Raw genomic sequence first — 23,232 nt, forward strand, 5'->3', positions numbered from 1 at the left:
CCATTTAAGCTGAAGAATCTCATCCATCCGATGATCGATGATTTCTTCTGGGTCTTCAGTATTGTTGGTGATGTAGGTACAACATTTCACCCCAAACTGTGTGGAGAGGGTGACACAATATCCTCCTGTCATGGCTGTCAGATAGTTCAACACCATCCGATGTTGGACTGGCTCTCTTATATGCTTGTAACTCTCTCCCAGTGTATCTAAAGGTGTCATCGTAAATCTCAGTGATGTTATCTACCAAGCTTGCTAATGCTTGGATATACTTAAAATTTATGACTCCCCTGGTGGTATGGGTGATGTCTAATGCAATGAGGAGTTGGATACCGAATGATTCGTGTATCAATTCAGAAGCTAGGGGTTCCCTCTTGATTGTTAAATCCCTTTTATGGATTTGATCATAATGGGTATGAGTGTAAGGAGGAGGTATACCTTTGTGTATGCTTACCATTTCATCATGCGTAAGGGTCATCACTTCGGGTAACACTCTACCTAAATAACAAATTCCAACGTAGTTCATGGAGAGCCATTTGTACGCCCTTCTACCACAAATATAATAAACATCGTCAGGGAGAAAATAAGGGACAGAGTATTTCATGATTTTGTCACACACTATCCATAAGAACATTCCCGTCCCCTGCTCCCTGACTTGTTCCTCACAGATTTCTGGCTGTAGGGTCATATTACAATAACCGGCGGATACTCTGCCGGCCATCATTTTATTTTTCTTCACAGTGTAGACATATTTATAGTGTCTCCCACTGGTGCGGATCTTTAACAATAATTCCTTATCAACAGGCTCTCCATCTGGGCGCTGGGAGTAAGTTATTGTCTGGTTGTGTCATGTCACTTCCCAGGTACCAATCATTCTGGAACTAGAGAAGTTCATACATACCAGGGACTTATCCACTTGGTATGGGTGTAACCTAAGACTAGGGGACCTGGTATACAGGTATCTCTTATCCAGTGGCCTCCCTTTATTTAAGACGCTTATCTCAGATATATTAAGCGGGTATGGGACTAGGCCTACACTACTTCTTTTATGTAGTACTTGTGAACACACCCAGCATTCTGTTTGGTTTAAGACCTTACCCACTAGTGAGTGGTAATCACTCAAGGGATGTCGGCTCGTAGTTGCTTTACCCATCGACTGACATCGCTGGATGCATTCTTCTTCCATTTTCGGCTGACAATATCTACAGACACAGTACTCACCAGACAATAACTCATCACATTGCCTTTGAACTACGTTTTCCTCATACCTCTTACCCTCTCCTGTTATGGGTAAAGTATCAAGCTGGTTTAGGGATTCTACTTCACCCATATCTGGGTCCATTAGTACACTGTCAGAACTCCGCTCCGATCGCTCTAGAGTGTGGCAGCCACCGAGTATCCTTGGATGAAGAAGAGGAAACAGGAAGAGAACAAAGAAATAGATATATAACCATGAACATGTTGCTTGGAGTCCTTCCATCATCTCTACCAGGGGACTTTTATTTGCTCTGCTCTTTGACTTTTTGCTCGTACAGGTTGCTTGACCTTGGCTGCCTTTCAGTCTTCCCGGAACAATGCCTCTAGCGATACTTCTTCTCTTTCGCTCTCTGCACACGGGAACTCTGGGTTACTGGCTTTCTTGCAGTGGGACGAATGTATCCAAGTCTCTCTCTCTGCGACTTTAATTGATGTAGTGCTGGTCAACAAAACTTGGTACGGTCCTTCCCAACGGTCTATCAAACAACCTGAGCGTAAAACATTTCGGATCATAACAAAGTCTCCTGGTTTAAGATTATGACAGTTCTCAATAGGCATGTCAGGTGTCAATAAATTCAGCTCCTTTTGTTGTTTCCTCAGCTGTTTGTTTAGCTTTAGGATATACTGTACAGTTAGCTCATTGTTACACTTAAGATCATCCTGTGGGTCTATCATGACGTGTGGCTGCCGACCAAACAATATCTCGAAGGGGGACAAGTTGAGCGGAGCTCTGGGAGTGGTCCTAATGCTATACAGCACAATAGGCAGTGCCTCTGGCCATAACAACCCTGTTTCAGCCATAACTTTACCCAATTTGTTCTTAATAGTACCATTCATTCTCTCAACTTTGGCGCTCGCCTGGGGTCGATATGGAGTATGAAGTTTACTATTAATCCCCAGGAGTTTACACATGATTTGGAAGACCTCTCCTGTGAAATGAGTGCCTCTGTCACTCTCGATGACCTTTGGGATACCATATCTACAGACAAACTCTTGACATATTTTCTTTGCTGTAAAGGTAGCAGTGTTGGAGGCAGCGGGGAAAGCCTCCACCCAGCTGGAAAACATATCAACACATACTAACACATACTTCAAATTTCTACAGGGTGGTAACTGTATGAAGTCGATTTGTATTACCTGGAAAGGGCCTTCTGTAGGAGGGATGTGGGATGGCTCTGTTGGGATGGCTTTTCCAATGTTCTTCCTCAAACAGGTGAGGCATGACATTGCCATTCTACCTGCTTGGGAAGCGAACCCTGGTGCACACCAGTAGGCCTTTACCAGCTTGCACATACCTTCCTTCCCAAGATGTGTCAGCCCATGGGCCGCCTCGGCTAGACTAGGAAGGTATGCCCTGGGGGCCACTGGTTTCCCGTGTCCATCTCTCCAAAGTCCGGTGGACTCTTGGCCACATCCCTTCGACTTCCATACTGCTCTCTCCTGTGGGGAACACAAATTCTGCATGTCTATCAGTTTGGATGTGGATACCATGTTCAGTGTACAGAGGTTTGTAGGATGGGTGATGGGAAATATTTACAGGGCATGCGGCCCTTTTCGCTGCCTCATCAGCGCGGCTGTTACCAAGGGACACCGGGTCCTTCTCTGATGTGTGAGCTTTGCACTTAATAACAGCCACTCTGTCTGGAAGCTGGATAGCTCCCAGAAGTTTTCTAATATATGTCGCATGCGCCACTGGTGTGCCAGCCGCCGTCGGTATATATGTTAACTGATTTTCCTTTGGCCAGTTCACATGCTCTGGTCAGTGCTACCAGTTCCGCTACTTGTGCCGAGTGAGGTGGACCTAAGGGTTCAGCTTCCACAATACCTTCTCCATCTACTACCGCGTAGCCTGTGCACAGCTCTCCCGTCTCCGTTTGTCTATGACAGCTACCATCAGTGAATAAGGTTATGTCTACCTCACTTAATGGGCTGTCGCTTATGTCAGGACGTTCTGTAAAGGTCTGATTCAGGTAGGTCATGCAATCATGTTTGTCCTCACCTTCACTAAACTCTGCCCTACCATATTCAGCAACATTTCCATCACCCTCCACCCTTTGTGCCTTGGAGGGCACATGAGGTAGGAATGTGGCTGGGTTTAGTGTGTTGCATCTTTTGATGGTAATATTTACTGGGGCCATCAGCGCTAGTTCCCACTTGGTGAACCGTGCTGAGGACACATGTCGTGTTTGGGCAGAATTTAGGAGGGCAGAGACAGCATGGGGAGCATGAACAGTTAAATCGTGTCCCAACACCACATCCTCACTCTTGCTTACTAATTGTGCTATCGCAGCTACGCTTCGTAAGCAAGTTGGGAGTGAGCATGCTACAGTGTCCAGCTGGCCACTGTACTATGCTACTGGTCGGTTGGCATCACCATGCTTTTGGACAAGTACTCCTGCCGCACACCCAGCTGATTCTGTTCCGTACAGTTCAAAGGGTTTCCCGTAATCTGGCATTCCCAGTGCTGGGGCCTTTGTTAGGCTCACCTTTAGTTCCAAGAAAGCCAGCTCAGATTCCTCAGTATGAGAGACCCGGTCTGGCTTTGTTGAGGAAACCATCTCTTGTAGTGGTAATGCCAGAATAGAGAATCCTGGGATCCAATTGCGACAGTATCCACACATGCCTAGGAACGTACGGATATGGTGCTGGGTCTGTGGCAGCACCATGTTTTGAATCGCTTGGATTCGGTCATCAGTGAGGTGTCTCAGCCCTTGGGTAAGGCAGTGGCCCAGATACTTAACCCTGGTCTGACATAATTGTAGCTTATCCTTTGATACTTTATGTCCCGTCTCTGAGAGATGCATCAGCAGCTGTCGAGTGTCATCTACTGATGACTCCAGTGACTCAGAACACAACAATAAGTCATCAACATATTGTATTAGTATCGAACCACTCATAGGTTGAAAGGATTGTAAACAATCATGCAAGGCCTGGGAGAAGATGCTGGGGCTGTCTATGAATCCCTGAGGGAGTCGAGTCCAGGTATACTGTACTCCTCTGTAGGTAAAGGCGAACAGGTACTGGCTGTCAGGGTGTAAAGGGACAGAGAAAAACGCAGAACATAAATCAATGACTGTGAAATGGGTACAGTGAGGTGGGATTTGCATCAGGATGACAGCTGGGTTTGGCACTACGGGAAATTGGCTCTCAACTACTTTGTTTACCCCTCTTAGATCCTGCACTAGTCTGTAGCCCTCCCCCCGCTCTTTTTCACAGGAAAGATGGGACTATTGGCCGTGCTGGAAGTTCTAACTAGGATTTCTTGTTGGAGCAATCGTTGGATCACTGGGTATACGCCTAGTTCGACTTCAGGTTTTAAAGGGTATTGCGGTATTTTTGGGGCTATCCTGCCTTCTTTTAAACGGATCTATACTGGAGCTACATTTGCCATCAACCCAGCATCCTGTCCATCTTTAGTCCAAAGGGAACTCGGTATTTGTGCTGTAATTTCAGCTACCCTAGATGGATTTCACTCTACAACAGTTGAATACAACATTAGCCTCTGAGGACTGTCCAGCATATCTTGCACTTCTTGTGCAAGATCTCTAGGAGTGTCCAGAAATACCCCATCGGGGGTGCAATAGATGACACATCCCATTTTACATAGTAAATCTCTACCCAGGAGTTTAGTCGGAGCCACTGCAGCCAACAGGAAAGAATGTTTGGTATGCAGAGGCCCGATTGTAACGTCCGCTGGTTTCGTCAGTGGGTAATGTTGTATTTTTCCTGTTACCCCAATTGCTGCTACTGATTGGTCAGTGAAACCTAAGTGAAGGGGAGTGTTGAGAACAGATCTGGCCGCCCCTGTATCAACCAAAAAGGTTTGCCTTACTCCAGCTATATCAACCTTTACCTGAGGTTCCTCTCTAAGGTGTTGTGTTAATCTAACTGGCTGTAGGATACAGGTATGACCTGTTTCCTATTGTCTTACCTGGGTTGCCCTTAGTACCGTGTCAGCCATCAGATGGGGAGGAGGCATGTTGCGTGACCTGTCTGTCTCCTCCCATTGTCTAGGGGCTGGGTATCTCCGTGTCTCACCCTGGTGAGATTCCCAGTCTCGCCTATGTGTTTTGTAACTCCTAGGGTTTCCTGATTTGCATTGAGTTGCAAAGTGTCCCTCCTTGTTGCAGTTGTAGCAAATTATTGGCTTTCTACCTGTGTCTCTGGTGTTTCGTTGGTATGCAGCTTTATTTGGGACATTTGCAAAAGCTTGTATGCTAACCGCCATTAGTTTTTCGGTTTGCATCTCTCTGTTTCTTAATATGTTTTTGTCATGGTCTACAGCAGATTCCCTTAGGGCATCTACTGTCATTCCTCGCCAATTTGGGAACGATGTCTGGACCCTGGTCCTCAATTTCTCTCTCAGCCCCTCCACTAACACAGAGACAACCATCTCCCTCAGGTGTGGGTTATCCTTAGGATCGGCGACACCAGTGTGTTTTGATACCGTCATCAAACCTCGGTTGAAATATTCGCTAGCTGGTTCACCATCTTTTTGTTTGATAGTGAATATCTTGCTATATTCCACTGCTGCAGGAAAATATACTCCCAACTGCAGGTTTATTAGGCGTATATTTTCCTGGTTGACCTCATCATTTATTTCCTTGTCGGCTCTCAACCCGCTATCCTGAATAAATTTCAAGATATCGATGTGAGTAGGGAGACATGCCCTCAACATGATTCTCCAATCCTTGTTGGTGGGTTCATCAGAATTTACCAGGTCCCTTACAAATTTCTGACATAATGTCAGATCTTTCCTGGGATCAGGGAAATCTGAAATGATGGACCGCAGTTCTAACCGTGTCCATGGATTTAGCATGGTCATCTTTCTGGTAGGTATCACACCTTCTCTGTCTGCCTTACCATAAGGAACCTCCAGCGTGCGTACAGGGTATGTTTGCGCCACATCTGCATTACTGGGTCCTGGTGTGGGGTTGTCTGTGTCTGTGCTGTGTAGTGCTTTCTTACCTGAGTCCACAACTACACTGTTGGCATCAGCCGTCTCCTCTTCCTGTGCTGGAGCCCCAGCAGCAGGTTTTGCTGGTTCAGCCTTTCCTTCAAGCATGTTAATTGCATGGGAGACGGCCAATGCCAACAGCTGCTCGTTTTCTTCTCTGGTTTCCTTGTAAGGGGATAAGACAGGGTACAAGTTAGGAATGGTCAAATCTTTACTTATGTTTTGCTTAGCAGTTACTAACCCCTCCGGCACATATGGGGGTGGGGGAGCGGTTGCGGTTGCATTCCTGTTACGGCTGATTGTATCTGATATTACTAGACATCCAGCTCCCCATTGTTCCTGCCCTTCCTTCTGCCACAACTTAAGAATTTTTATGTGCTTCACTCTCTTCTTACGACAGGAGAGTAGACATATCTCATTTTTTACTGCCGATAAGATTTCTGGATCAAAGCTACCAACACTGGGAAATTCTAACTTGCTGCCCTGTGTCATCTTTTTCCATTTCTTTTGGTAAACAACTGCCCGTTCACCGTGCTTACTGCACATTATGAAAGCTGCCGACCCTTTGGGTCGACTAGATTCCTCCCTAACTAGCACGGTATCCCTGCGTGACCTATTATTTCCCATTGTTACAGGAATAAAAGTTCACAGCTAGCAGAAACCGGTGGGCCGTTTATTCAGTGAGTCACTCCCAAAGCACTCCTTCTCCACAAAATGGCACTATTCCGCAATTAAGCGTGAAGCCCACTATGCGAGGTAATGTACTCAATCACCACTCGCCTACGGTAGATACGCTCAACTACACGTCTTCCGGGGTGCGGCCGAGTTCTGCAGAACACAAGAAAACTTGTTTTTCTTGTATCCTGAAAACCGGCATTTCTAAAGCAGCTGATCGGTTCACTGGGTTCCGATTTAGCTTCTTGTACCCTCCCGGTGGATCAAAATAGGTAGGTCCAAGGAAGGGGCAGTTCCTATGGGCACGTCGTCACGTGCACCTTGTCCTACACTGGACTGTCCTACACTGGACTGCGCTACTACGCTTGAGTCATGTCGTCACACACCCGTTCACCTCAGTTTTGTTTCACTCTGGGTGCTAGTTACACCTTGGTCTTATGCTTAAACTTGAAATATTTCTGTACAGAAAAATCTTCCCAGGTTGGTAGTTTCTCACTAGATACTTATGCAGTTATAAATCCCTTTTAAATGGCTATAGGAATCTATTAAAATAATGTTTGAGTTGCTTGTTTTTGGGAAAATGAACAATAAAAGAAAAACTTATTTTCTCTTAGTAATCACCGCTTTATCCACAGTATGTTGCTATACTGTTTTAAATAAAGCTAGTGATTTAATACTGTTCACCTTTGGGTTCCTATGTGTGCTGCATGTGCAGTGCCAGTGAACAGCTACGTGTGTACGTGTGTTTGTTAAACCTGTTCACAGGCCGCCGATGAATTGGCCACCCACGTGTTCTATAGTGTATTTGCAAGGTCGCGCTCGGGTTTCGCTATACGCAGTATTGCGCATAAATAGGGAATAAATCCCTTAACTTCATCCGAAAGTTACGTATAAAGATGCGAAATAAATCCCGCACTTAATCCGTAAATTACGTACAAAGATGCGAAAATTTCCCAATGTAAGCACACCTTGCGTAATACACAATAGACGCTTCACGTTACTGTAAAAGGCCCAGAACTTATCGCCACGTGGCGGAGTCCCTGGCCCTGCAGTAACTAACAATAAAAGTTATAGTTTTGCACAGAAGGGATCCTCTATGTACTATAATAAACACAGGCCTTTGTCTCCACGTGTGCGAACCTTATCGCACGCGGCACATATACTGTAATGAACAAGCAACTCAAGACACTATACCCCGTTAAACTACTTGTGGCAGGCAGAAGTACAGTTTACTTAACACTTAAATATACTTTAAAACACGTGACTTAATGTTTCCCTGGATTTCACTTATTGTACTCCGAGTTCAAACGCTAGCACCTCCCGAACCCTGCACCGCCGCGGACCTGGCCTATCCAGCAATGGATAATAAATACTTCCACCCTTTTGCTGGTATAGGTCAAGCCGCGCGTTTGGTACCGAGTTCTAGAGTGTGAAACGGCCGGACGCAGCCCCCAATTATCAATGTCGATATTTATATGATCAAAGAACAATAAGTGAAAAGCGTAGGATACGTATTATGTCCGTAACCTGCGTACCTTTTATTCCTAGCTACGTGCGAACAAAACGTAGCGCAGCGTAGCATACCTTTTATCGTGTATTATACATGGAAGAACCAATGCATTAATAAGAGATCCCTTCGCAGTACTTTGTCTCTAATCTGCGAATACACCTATAAGGACAATGTCCGTAATATACCTTATCGCTATATGCGAATAACAGACGAGACCACAGTATAAAGGTGAGGAGATAGAAACTCCGTAAATAATGTATTTAGTCCCTTATGGACAAAAGGGGATTACAGAAATAGGAAAACAAGTATAACACGTAATGCAATCGTCTAACAATGAATATAATAATCAAGCTCTACTAGGGGAAAGAAAAACATACACAGGATACAATCAGCCAACAATACAATAAAAGTAAGTACAGTGAATGCAACCGTTTACCGTCTCATCAAATATGCGCAGCGCAGTCCGGTCGGAGCTCGCTATGTTCAGGTTTGAACTATAGCCCGGTCAATGGTCAGGGAAAAGAAGTAGTGCCGAAGTGACCAAGGCCGCCCTGGGTCACCTATCTTATAGGGTCAGAAGGGGGAGGTCAAAGGCCATTCCTATTGGTCAGGGTTCGTATGTCAAGTCCTCTGTGATTGGGGCAAAATAATGCACCTGGTTTGGATAGGTGCAGGGGGAGTGAACTTTGGAGTCCTTTGTCTGTTGGCATCGTCGTCAGGGGTCGTAAATAGCAGCAAGAACCGGTTATAACTGGATTCTTTAGTTACACACATTTAAACAGAAACAGTCTTGGGAATATGGATTTTGTCCGTAATTATCGGACCGTATGAATTGCGATTTATTCGCAATGACCGGAATACTGCGCATGGGAAACGGAACTTAACGGTACCAAACATTATACAGACGGAAGTATGTAATGCTGACTAAACTATGTGTAGTGCTCTAAACCTTTAACTATATTTTATTTGGTGTAAGTATGGTATTATGAATTTATGTGTAATAGTATGGCTGCGCTTCTGGTCCACTTTGTCACACAGACTCGGGTATGGATACTTTATTTGCGCAACTCTGCGAACCAAAATGGCGGCCATACTATCCTAAAATGGCGTGTGTGCAACTCGACTTTAACAATGCATATCTGGTCTATGTGGGAGCCCTGTAAGCTCGCACACAGTGCCCCCAAGCCGCAGCATGATTGACATGATGTGCATGCATAGAGCAGATTTGTAATATGCAAGCCTGGAATCATTCAGTATAACAGAGCATGCAGTAAGGGGGCATACACAAGGGGCGATTTTGCCTATTTTCTAAGCGATCTGTCCAGATCGCTTAGAAATTAAACAAACATTGCTCTGTGTGTACAACCCATAGCAATGTGTGGTTCCGCACGTCAACATTGCCAGTTCAGATAATAAGGGTATGCGCTAAATATCTAGTTAGATAGCCTAGCAAGTGCATAGAAAACATAGATCTCTTAGCACACATCACCCTGCATGTATGGACGATCTAGACTCCAGGAAATTGCTTAGCACACATTGCTAAGCACAAATCTCAACATGTGTATGCCCCATAAGACCATATTACCACCATACTATAAAAAATAGGGCGGCATATTGCCGAACAATCGCTGTTATATAGAACTGCTATTTTTTAAATGATTTTTGACAAGATATGATTGATACAATTATAACAAGTAAATGCAAACTATTCTATCATGAGTTTTAAGATATGAATACAGAAAATCTAACTTGCACAGTGATCCCATTGATTTGACTCTTTTAAAGTGTTATTCAATTAATATTTAATTTACTACTTAAGAAAAATTTAAGAAATGTGTATTAAGGTAATTGGTTTATCGTGATCAAATTTGATGCATGAGTGTATAAAGTTTGATGATTGAACAGTTTTCATATTCTGTCTAATTAGTTTGATGATGAGATATTTCAGTTTGCTGATGAGATATTTAATATTTTCTTGTGTCTCTCTCAGCTTCTGACAGTGGTGACAATCATTTTTATTTTATGTTATGAAATTGACATTTTAGACATTTTAACTATTCCATGCAGCCCTAAGAATATCTTACAGATACAATAGTTTATAGCACTGCTCTATCACAGTGATTTGAGATGGAGAGTCACACTGCAAAACTCTCCCTTTTCATTTCCTTTGTCCAGTATGTCATAATGAACATTTTATTTTATGTCCATTATAGATTGTGTTTTACTCTCATCTAAAGCTGGATAGTCTGCAGTGTAGAAGCAGAACTCAAACTTGCTAGGTCCCTTAGCATCACTCTGAAGGGCTCCTCAAAGCTTCTAGAGAGGCACCCTCTTTATAGTGGTTGTTCATTGTATGCCATATAGTAATGTCCAAGTTCAATTATGCCCTATAGTAGGGCCATAGTTCATTTTACGCCGCATTATAGTTGCATAGATAATTGTATGCCCTATTGTAATGCCCTGGTTCAAGGGCGTAACTACCATAGGTGCAAGGGGTGCAGCTGCTATGGGGCCCAGAGCTGAGAGGGGCCCACTTTGCCTGTCAAGGTATCATGTGCTATATAAAAAAAATTGCCCTTACAAACTTTTGCTATGGGGCCCACATGTATCTAGTTATGCCACTGCCCTGGTTAATTTTATGCATCATATTAGTGTTCAGGGGAAGATTGGGAATGAAATCCGGCCTGGGAACAGGGGTGGGGGGGGGGGGGTTGCCTGGGGTGGGGGTGGCAGAGGTGGAATAGCTACTGACAGGAGGAGGGGGGCGGACACTACTCACCAAGCTTCAGGTTCGTCCGCTGCACCGCCACGCTTCCGTCCACTCGCTGGTGACATCATCCAACAGCGACCAGCGGCCACAGCCTGGTCACAAAGTGCAGCATAGCCCAAAACAAATATGGCCGCTGCATATGTGCATATAATATATGCATATATGCAGCGGCCATATTTGTTTTGGGCTATGCTGCTGTTTGTTACCAGGCTGCAGCCGCTTGCATATATAGGATGACGTCAGCCCTGGAAGCACGGCCGGTGGCCCAGCCAGATGGAAATCTGGCCTTGCCCACCAGGAAATGGCCCGGTTTCCCGGTGAGCCAATCCGCCTGTTAGTTTTACAGTACACGTTATGCCACACCATGCTCTCAATTCATATTACACCACATTGTAGTGCCCAAGTACATGATTGTGTCAACCTAATGACCTGTCGACCTAGACCCATGTCGACCTAGACCCATGTTGACCAAGAACCAAGTCGACCTTCTGCATGTCGACCTAATTGTGTCGACCCAATGCTTGTCATTGTGGTGTAGACGTAATGATTTATACCCATGCCTTGAATGGCACCCTGCACCCAGAATTTTTTTCCGCAGCACAACCTGCTGCATACTTTAGATCAGGGCTGGGCAACACGGGCCCTCCAGATGTTAATGAACTACACATCCCAGGATGCTTTGCATTAGTTTTGCTATGTGGCCATGCTGAAACTGATGGAAGGCATGCTGGGATGTGTAATTCATCAACATCTGGAGGGCCGGTGTTGCCCAGCCCTGCTTTAGATGCTCAGGCAGTGGCATAGCTACATATGTGGCAGACCCTGCGGCGGCTTGGAGGAGTGGCACCAGCAGGGTCTGTGGTGGGTGCCGCTGGCTGACTGAGAGGCAACCCAGGCAGCAGTGAGCGCTGAGCTGGTCCTGCAATGTACAGATTTAATGAGCGGGGACCCATTGCAGTGCATATTGACTGAGCGGGTCCCCGCCTTGTGCATATGAAATTAGTAGGTCCCGCTCATTACATATGCATGGGCCAGAGACCCGCTCACTAAATATGCACCACGCTGGGTCCCCACTCATTAGATATGCACGGTGCAGGACTAGGTCAGCGCTCACTGCTGCCTGAGTCGCCTGTCAGCTCAGCCAGCGGTGCCGGTAGTCCATCGCCTCGTTCTTTCTTGGGGAGGTGATGGGGGGTGCCTGAATGTTTTGCTCAGGGGGGAGAAAAATTTCTGGCTGCGCCACTGTCACATCCCTTTTTTTTTGTATTTGGTTGGGAAGAGATCAGGAGCATGTCTGGCAGGGGCGTAGCGGAGCACTGTTATGGTTCTGTCTGCTGCAGATGTACCTTGGTCATCATGCTAAACTATTTTTAAATTGGACTCGCATTGGCTTGCTTAATATCTCTCAGTCAGTACTCAAATATACCTGCTAGCTAGAGTGTCTGGTACTGAGCATTACTAAATGTATGGGGGAAGTAGACTATGCATTTGTATTGATCCCTGCCAAGTCCAAAGTGATGTGGAAATCTCTGTTCCTTCTGTAAAGCTTAGCTGTGTCCTGTTACAAATCACGTGCCTTTAAAAGTTTGCAATGTACAGTACACTCCTTGCAGCACAAGCGTCTTTCTCATCCTAGTAAATGAAATCTTGTTTTGTAGATCTGTTCAAAATCCAACACATAATTGTGGATTCCACACTGCATAAAGAACACCCTTACCCAGTATCCTGAAGGACATTTGCGTTTAAAGTGGAATTCAATAACATGGAAAGGAAGGCAAAAGCTTGAGTAGCATTTAATACGTCAGTGCAGAAGGCACAATGGTCTTGTAATATATTTGTACCCACATTAGGGATATAAACATTCATTAGACTGGGTGATAAATTGCTTTAAATAGATCAATAATTGCTGATATTTTTCTATCTATCAGACTAGATCATATGTAATATAATTTTATAGATAAAAGTTATTAACTGTTTAAGAACTGCATCATTGTTTCATTCTATTTGTTGTACATTAAGTACAGGGCTGTTAGTCTGGCAGAAATGTCATTCAATCCTTTCTGTATAGTAAACACAATTGTGATACTGTCATTGTGCTGCCTAGAAAAGTCCAGAAATTCCATCCAGTTACATTTCCTGGCTTTAGTCATGACAATAACAATGTGAAAACCTGTGTTGCAGAATCCGGCCACAGCTGAAGATGGTGCACAGTAAAGAAACGGGCGCAGAGTGAAAAATGTAAAAGACTGAAAGAGAAAGACATTGCTAAGTAATGAAGATTCCTTCAGTTTTCTTGTGTCCCATTGTTTTTCTATCTACTATGAATGAAGTTCACAGGGCCCAAAGACTGTACACACTGACATTCATTCTATGAGTGTGGCTTATCATTTGCAACTTTCCGAAGATCTCCCCTGCAGACATAATGACTGGGCAACTAAGTGAAGATACATCCGAGTCTCCAAACCTAAACTCTGATGAGCTGGAATGCAAGATATGTTATAATCGATACAATTTAAGACAAAGGAAACCAAAAGTCTTGGGCTGTTGTCACAGAGTATGTGCCAAATGCCTTTACAAACTTGTGGACTGCGTGGAGTCCCCACAGTGCGTCATTGTTTGCCCATTTTGTAGGTTTGAGACCCGTCTGCCAGAGGATGAAGTCAGTAGTCTTCCTGATGACAACAATATCTTACTTAACCTGGCATGCGGTGGGAGAGGGAAATGCTCTGGAGACAATCCTACCGAGTTGCTGCTTACTCCAAAACGTCTGTCAACACTGGTCACCCCATCCCACAGTTCTACCAACTGCCTTGTGATCACTATTATGGAAGTCCAGAGAGACAGTTCTCCAGCTCTCAATGCAACCCCTGTGGTTGAGTTCTACAGGCCTTCCACATATGACCCAGTCTCAATGCCTCAAAACTGGACAGTGTGGAACTGTACATCTCTGATCTGCCAAACCTCAGTGCGTGTCTTTGTTTGGTTGCTTGGATTACTCTACTTCAGTTCCCTGCCTCTAGGGATATATTTGTTGGTTTCAAAAAAGGTAACCCTTGGGGTTGTCTTTGTGAGCCTTGTTCCTTCCAGTCTTGTTATACTAATGGTATATGGCTTTTGTCAGTGTGTCTGCCATGAATTTCTGGACTGTATGTCCACCTCATAGATCTTAAAGGGGAAAAAGAATATCCACAATATTATTCCAATTTATTACAGAGTTACCTAAAATCTGCATTGTAATGTACGTACTGTGGGACCGATACATAATACCCCAAAAGTTCAGCTAGTTGTCTTCACTCAACATTCAAGTACAATAACTACCAAGCGACAGCAGAATAGTGGGACCTAGCTTCCCACTGGTCCACTAAGACTCTCATGTATGAGGCGTGGATGGGCAAAACTGCCATTGACTGCAACACACACACACACACACATATAGTGGTTTGAAAAACAGAAAAACAAAAACTGTTAGCATATATTTACTACTTAATTATTGTCTTTAGTTACTACATTTAAGAAATAAAGGACAATAATTCAAGTTTTATTTTCTATTGTACAGTACATGGGCTGAATTTGCTGATGTTTCCTCAGTAACTGCTTTCAATCCATGCTGCAAAAGGGAGACATAGGCAAACAAATTCTGTTTTGTAATTCTACATTGTCACAAAAAAGCTGAGATTGCAATCATATCAGGGTATCTGCTGAGAACTCGGCACTGCCCTGACTACATTTCTTGTTAACATTAGTAAAGTGATAACTCAGGGAAAATAATGTCTATTCCTGATCTAGGAAATGTGATATTATTTGCTCTAGTTTAATAGAGCTGAGTAAATCTTGGCCTTAGATACTGTGTGAAAATTCCTTGCTATAAACATGATGATTGTATGCATTATCATAGAAAGCAGTGATGTCAAGAATGTGTAGTACACTGTTTATGCCAGGGATCTGCAACCTGCGACCAAAAGTGGTCTTAGTCATTCTGCTGTCTGGATGAGGAGTAACTTGTACACTTCTCTTTCACACTTCATAGGTAAAAATGACAAGAGGTTGTGTGTTAGTTTCTTTACTTAGATTGTATGTGCAAAAGCAACAAGACTTTATATAAAATTATGTGCTTAATTAGTGATGTCACTTACTTAATGAATGGGTTTCATACATTGGGCGAGGTGTACTAAGGTTTGAAAAATGATAAAATAGAGATTGATAAACCACCAACCAGCTCCTACCTGTTATTTTTCAAACACAACCTGCGACATGGCAGTTACAAGCTGATTGGCTGGTTGTCTATCACACTAGATTGTATCAATTTTCAAGCTAAGTACATATGGCCCATTAACAGAAATATTGGTTGAACCACAAAATAAATTCCTACACTGTGTGCAGGCAATGGGTTCATGCTAATCCTACTGTTTATGACACAATTTACTGCTTTAACGTGAGTAATCTTTTAATATTGCCACTACCATATATATATATATATATATATATATATATATATATATATATATATATATATATATATATATATACAAGCAGGTTGCAGACCTCTTTTCTATGCTAGTATATTGTATACATTTGTTTGTTTCCTTTCATTTTAAAACTATATATGGTTTAATTTGCCGCTGAAATGTATTCAGTGTGAATGGATCCTTGGAAATACTAAAAGGTTTGTGACCAATATTTTCATGGCTATTTAGAGTAAGATGTAATATACTGAGAAGTACAGAGTACCGAGGTGTGAAATCACTAGCGATATTGTGCACAGAGGCAGAGTCCCAGGATCCAGAGGTGCAGCTGTCTAGCAGAGCATAGGGAACCTGGAATGATTTGCTGTTAGTAAGTAAAGCAGACAAATAGAGCCCTTAGGCCAGTGGTTCCCAAACTTTTTTCAGTCACGGCACCCCTAAGTATCAGAACATTTTTCACAGCACCCCTAGCCCAAACGTTTCTAATGGAGAAAATAATAAATACATTTTAAAGTAAGTAAATTGTGTTTATATCTATTCCTTAGTGTCAGTTATGTGATGGGGGACAGGATTCACTTCTGTTTTGCCTATTACATTAGTCCTAAAATGATTTTAATGAGTCATGGATCACCAATCCAGGGCACCCCTGCAAGTCCCCCAAGGCACCCCAGGGTGCCACGGCACACAGTTTAGGAACCACTGCCTTAGGCTTACAAACACACCTGGCCAAACTCCGACACACTATTACTGAATATAAATTGACCATATTTTACATACGTTAGCCGATATGTACACTATGGGAGCAAACAAAATAAAAGAGTCAAACAAACAACATATTGGGCAGTATTCAATGTCTTTTTTCGGCATGTGCAGTGAATCCTGTTTACGATTCCCTGCACATTTTCTGCATTCCAGAGGGCTGGAGCATTCGCTGCCAGCCCTTCCTGTCATCCTATTCAGCGCCGCAGGGGCTCGCACACCTGACAGCGACAATGCCGCAGGGAGCCGGGGGACGGCTGCAGGCAGGGAAATGGAAGTCTCCCTGCCTGCGCTGGAATGTGGGGGGGGGAGGAGGGCTCCCGGGGACATAGGCAGCACAAGCTTTCCCCAGGGAGATTTGGCAGGGGCGCGTTGGAGGGAACAGCTGCACTGGTTCCACTCGTGCATATGTAATGAGCGGGACCAGTGTCAAGTGAATATCTAATGAGTGGCCCCCCGCCCCCTGCTGGCGAATGTGTAAAAAAATAATAATAAATAAATATATACTGTATTAATGCTGAAAGCACATAAATAAAAATAGCATGCCCCTTCACAAAATAAAATTTCTGATTTTTTGGCACCAAAAACCCCCCCCTATATTTTAAAAGAACACATTCCAGTTCACCTTAAAAAGATGGCGAATGCAAAAAGGTGAATAATGGCGAAAATCATGGTGAAAGCAGTTTGCCGTCCTAGCATTGAAACACACCAGCGACTTGCAGCGAGCATGAAACGGAGAACTGGCCGGCATTCACTGTTCACTTTAGGCGAACAGTGAACATTGCATAGGGTGAATGAGATTTTCAGTGCAAAAGATTCAGCACAGGGAGTGAAAACAGCCTGATTCGCTGAAAAAAACGGTGAATCAAGAGCATTGAATACTGCCCATTGTTGCAGTGTTAATCAGATTTCATATGTTCTTACATAAAATGTTCCACTGATCAACAAATCAATTACATAGCAATTAGTTAATCATGTTCTGATGTATGAAGTCGAGGTGTGACCAGCTGTGAGGCATCAGGGGAGTTGTAACAGGACACTATAAGGGAAACTTAATTCTATGCCCTGCGCTACTTGACTGTCCAGCTGCAGACAAATGACTCCTCTGTGCTCATTTGTGAGGAAGAGCAAGTGAAGATACTTTGCCACAGAGTTTTGGTGGAAAATTGTGGAGATTTGGATGGACAATCTTACATACACCGGCACAACCCACCTCTGCCCCACACCTTAGATACCCCCTGTGAGCCTACTACCCCTTTAAGTACTAACTATATTATTTGAATATGATAAAAACAGTAATAGGTGGTGCACTTTATTATCTTCTTTATGGTGCTTAAATAATGACTGTGGATAAGTGTATGGATGCAATGGCGTAAGATTTGAGATTCCCATCTAATCGAAATGAAGCAATATAATACCTTCCACAAATAATTGTATAGAAACTGTTTCGTTTATATTTCCCGCTGGGAATGTTGGCAGCGCCCCCGGCCCCTTTCCAGTAAAGTTAAGATCCCCCACCAGTCCTGCCTTACACCTCTGCTTGCTGCAGCGTCTGTGGCTGAGACCCGCAGATCTACTTGTCTGCGAGTCCGGTGCTCCTCCTGGCTCCTGCTGCTAATGAAAAATGACCCTCACAGAATGGCTGCCCCTAACAGCAGACCATTTTTAAGGATGCTAGAGGAGGCAACTTCCTGTAAGGGGGCGGCCATTTTGGAAAAAAAATTCATTATGAGCCAGGAGGGGCGCCGGGACCGCAGACAAGTAGATCTGCGGATCCTGACTTCTGGCCACAGACACGGAGGTAAGGCAGGTCCCGGCAGGCAGCAGTGTTGCAGCGTAACAATAGCCGAAGCAGACCCACACTTACTCAGCGTCTTCCCGCCACCTGTGGCGCTATTGTTGCGCACTGGGTTGATTTACATTGATTAAAATTAATTTAAATCGATTGTGTGTTTCAGGGGCTAAAACAGGGCTGTCTCTTCCATTGAGCTTAATGGGCATTTTCCCAGGATTGTAAGGGCCCATGGCTGGTAAACCCTATCCTCATCTCCGGACTTCTTTGGCTATAGCAAGCTATCACTCCAACCCCTCCCCCTTAGTACCCGCAGTCCAGACTCCAGTCTCCCTAGCACCAGCAGTCCAAGGTCCCAACAGCTGTGGATACTTATATTAACAGTGTGCTGCTGCATCATGCTCCTGCCTACTTCCTCGGCTTGCCTTTCTATTGGACCTTTGACCAGGCAGTATTCAGTTGCAGGGCAGTAATTGGGTCTGATAAATAAAAAGAGTCAGATAAATAAAAGGAGGGGCTGCTCACTGAAGTTTGCATAGAGTCTTTGGTTAACGTGGATGGCGAGTGAATGTACATTGCGTTTATGTCATAATATTAATTGGGAAATCACAGCCAGCAATAGTAACACCCCAACCCCTGCAGCTTGGGCATATGTAGACGCCCCAGTGCATTGCTGTTCCTGGGGGGCTATACCACTTTTAAGATGGCACTGGACTAAAACACACTAACAATCTATTTTTTTTATTCCTTTTTAAATGTTAAAAAATGTCCCTGAAACACAAACTTGATTTAAATGATAAAAATCGTCCTTTATGAGTACACCCAGTTGTCCATAAGTCAACTCCTTTAGTACAAATGGGGGCACAAAAGCCACATAGGACTGATTTTGTCCCACCAACAGGTGCTGTTTGCATTTTGTTTGCCATGTCCCCAGCATTTGCATTTGTCAGAAAAACTGCTTAGGTTTACATCATACTGAGTGGTAAGAAAACACTGAAAATAAGTATCTGAGGTTTATTCCTTTGAGTGCCAACATCTTTGTGAGAGATGTTCAAAATCTCCGCTAAAAATGCCAGTGTCGTTTACATTTGTTATATATTTATTCAAATAAAAAAAATGTTTGTACAAAAAGGTCATATATAATATTTCTATATAATGTAAACATTACAGGTCATTATGATAAATAAAAATGTTTGCTTGGCAATTTTCACACAAATTCACTTGGCACTCAAAGGGTTAACATATCTCTAATGATATTCTATGTAGTTTGCCCCATATCAATAATATATCATAATCTTAATATTTATAACTACAACAACAACAACAACTGGAGGGTCACTTAAATAGTAAATAAACATTACATGGTGCAAATCTATGCTAAATAGCATTTAACAAATAGGTGTTCCATTATGTGCCAGACAGGTAGAGCCCCATACAACCTCCAAAGCTTTCTTTTAAGCCAGGGGGTTCTCAAACTCGGCCCTCAGGACCCCACACAGTTCACGTTTTCCAGGTCACCTGGCAGGTGCACAGGTGCATTCATTACTGACGGACACATTTTTAATGATCCACAGGTGGAGCTAATTATTTCACTTGTGAATCACTTGTGATTCTTTGAGGAGACCTGCAAAACAGGCACTGTGTGGGATCCTGAGGACCAAGTTTGAGAACTTGTGTTTTAGGCCATATTAGCAATTTAGGTATATCCGGTACAACTCATATCATTCATCAGTTAGTATTTACTGTTAGAGTTTAGTGTGACGGTAGACACCTGTCCCTGTGCTTGAGGCTGATGTGTTAGAGCTTAAATAAAATCTGTTATATACCTTATGTGGCAGGTCCAGTGGTAATAGATTTTGTATGTGATGTCTTACTAAACTCTGTTGTCAGATTTGTAGTTTTGGTCTATTTGCCTTATTGTCTATTTTGTCAATTGTAAAGAAAACAATGTATATGACCTATTACTCAGATTGATGTGTTGACTATGATCATGTGCATAAAATATCTATTTATTGATTCATGAAGTTCTTGTGATGTCATTGCAGGTGTATGCTTGAGCAGGGGCAGATTGGGATGGAAAACCAACCCGAGAAATTTGTGGAAGTAGCCCTAATGGGGGCGGGTCTGTTGAAAGGGGGTGGCCTGTGGAGGGGGACAGGATACTCACTCCTTATGGGGCCTGATTCTGGCCAATCACGTCCTTCCTTGTATAATTTGCTGAAGTTGTGTCAGTGACATAGGGGCCTATTTATGAAATAGAGAAGAGATTGGATAAGTGAGCCAGTGGAGAAATTGCACATGCTAACCAATCAGCTTTTATGTAACATTTATCAAGCACATTCTATAAAATTATACATAGCAGCTGATTGGTTTCCATGAGCAACTTCTCCACTGGCTTATTTCTCCACTCTTTTCACTGCTTCATTAATGGACTCCTTTAACTGGCATATCAAGGACAAACAAGCCGTCTTTTAGTAGAAAGTGCAGTGGTCCAATGCGTTTTATCATTTCTGACCACTATGCTTTTTACATTCTACACTAACACCCTTATTTATATTTGTCTTTGATTTTAGATGTTATAGAATTATACTAGAGCAGTGGTTCCCAACCTGGGGTACTAGTACCCCTGGGGGTACTCTGCATACCAGTTGGGGGTACTTGAAAATAATATTGGTAATGGCGGAAGACGAAAAAAAGTATTTCGATGGCAGAAGAAGACCCATTGCCATGGAGAAGAACCATGTTTTGTCACTTACGGTTCTGTCTTCAGCGTCATCAGCATCATCAGTGTCTCCTTGTGCTTTTGCCTGACTAGCAATCCAAGGGGAGTTTCCCATGCTGCCCTCAGACATCAGCAATCATCTGCCCTGTGCTAACACAGGTGGAGGAAGCAGCGGCATTAATCCTACAGGTGTTAGTGGGAACCCTGGAGACAATACACAACCAGCAACCAGACATGGAAGGGCACGATTCCTATCCCTTACTCCTTAATATAAGGATATGCATAAGGATAGGCATACTGCTCGCTTCCTCTCCACTCGTAAGTACTGTCTATATTTCAAATTGAGAGGAGGGGGTACTCTTCAATGAAAAGCCTAATCAAGGGGTACGGGAGAGAAAAAAGGTTGGGAACCACTGTACTAGATAACTGATAACTGGCTGTGGGCCAGATTCTCTAAGCTTCAAAAGTGATAAAATAGAGAGTGATAAACAGCCAGCCAATCAGCTCCTGTCTAACATTTTTCAAAATAGAGAGTGATAAATAGCCAGCCAATCAGCTCCTGTCTGACATTTTTCAAACACAGTCTGTGACATGGCAGGTAGAAGCTGATTGGCTGGCTGTTTATCACTCTCCATTTATCACTTTTGAAGCTTAGAGAATCTGGCCCTGTGTCACTGTTAACTGTGCGATGGTCAAAAATGCAGTGTTAGTCACCCCTTACCTCCTGTTTTCTTCTAAAGTTCCAACCTCCTTGTGTCTCTCCAGCTCCCCGGTGTCTCCACAACTACACCTTTGTTGTGTCTCTACAGCTCCAGCCCCCTTCAGTGTCTCCAACCCTTCTGTCTCCCAAGCCCCCCAGTGTAACTGAAATGCTCTTTTGCCTCCCCAGTGCCTCTCCAGCTCCAGTCATAGGGCGAGATGTATCAAATGGAAAATGCGGTAAAACCCCGGTTTTACCGCATTTTCCAATGTATCAAAAATGATACCGCACTGAAGGGTATCGCCACCTTTGGGTGGCGATACCCTATAGAAGCCTATGGGCTTCTTTTCGCCTCCCGCCGACGCAAACCCGCCGCCTCGCCGACCCCCCCTCTGGCTTACCTTCCTGAAGGGTCCTCCCGGACCCTGGAAGGTAAACCCCTCCTCCCCCTAGTGAAGCAGCCAGACATCCTGCTGGGGGGAGGAGGAGGCGCCGGGGACAGCATGCTTAGCTGTCCCCGGCGTGAGGGGAGAGCGTGGCGGCAGGGAGATGACGGAGACCCCCTGCTCACCAGAGTACAGGTATCGCGGGGGGCCTCCGTCACCGCACCGCAATGCCAGCCGCATATGTTAGTACATATGCGGCAGCATCGCGGCAGGGGCGCCGCGAAGGGCGGCGATGTATTTTAATTCATCCCGCCCATAGAGAGATGAGAGCAGCAAACACAGGGGTAGGAGAAAAATGGCAAGAGAGAGGAGAGGAGAGAAGAGAGGAGAGCTACACATAGTATTTAGAGAGTAAGAACTATGGGAATAGAAAAGGGGTAGAGGTAAGAGACAAAAAAGTTTTGATAAAGCTGCAGGACGCAGTGAAATGCGTTAGGTGATTGCCCCCCACCTCTGGACCTAGCTGTGACACCCCAGTTCCATTTGGATCCACTTTCATTCATTTCATCTGACTGGACGTTTATTTGGCGGACACCGTGCTTCTGATCCACTGGTTTATAACATCTATACCAGTGTGGACTGTCACTGAGCACGGAAGCCACTTCTTCATTGCATTGCCTCCATTTCCATCTGGGCTATCGCTGCAGACAATCCGGTGGTCTGAACCCCCTAGATCGGCTCTGCACCGACACAAGGTCTGCTCTATTTCAAGCGGTCATCTATTCCTCCAGCGGCTGTCCTACAAGCCGCCATCATCGTGAGGACTCCCAGTAACATCTTTATCCAAAGGATCCATGACAAAAAATTGGTAAAGTGCACTTACCTGTTTCTTCTACACAAGTGTCGACACAGCTAATTCCGACGTGTCCATTGAGGCGGGGCATATATTGATTTCAATTTTTGACATTTATTCCAATTTACGTTTTCTTCCCCCCCTACCATTATACCATTATTGTTATTATTGTTTTTATATATGTTTTTTATATTGTATTTTATCAACAGTAAAATTGTTACATTTCAAACATTGGTTTCTTTCATTGAATTGAGCGCTGCTATACTCACCTAGTGTGAGTTACTTAAGAGACAAAAAAGTGTCAGAGGAAAAAAGAGATACTCACAGAGGAGAGAAAGATGAAATAGAAATAGCTCATAACAGAGTCATGGAGTGTGTAGTGCCAAGAGAG

The 23,232-nt window shown here is 43.9% G+C and overlaps 1 protein-coding gene across 4 annotated transcripts in view; it reads left to right on the plus strand.

The window, feature by feature from the left end:
• RNF182 (ring finger protein 182) overlaps positions 1–20,196 on the plus strand; it is a 94,064-nt gene extending 73,868 nt beyond the window's left edge. For all 4 annotated transcript variants that reach the window (XM_083187886.1, XM_083187887.1, XM_083187888.1 and 1 more), the window contains one exon: positions 13,348–20,196. In XM_083187886.1, the coding sequence (XP_083044012.1) occupies positions 13,589–14,329 (741 nt within the window). In that variant the 5' untranslated portion in view covers positions 13,348–13,588 and the 3' untranslated portion in view covers positions 14,330–20,196. The remainder of the gene's footprint in view (positions 1–13,347) is intronic.
• The last annotated feature ends 3,036 nt before the right edge of the window (positions 20,197–23,232 follow it).

The sequence above is a fragment of the Crinia signifera genome, chromosome 5, assembly GCF_055691185.1.
Source record: "Crinia signifera chromosome 5, ASM5569118v1, whole genome shotgun sequence".
NCBI classification, from domain to species: Eukaryota; Metazoa; Chordata; class Amphibia; order Anura; family Myobatrachidae; genus Crinia; species Crinia signifera.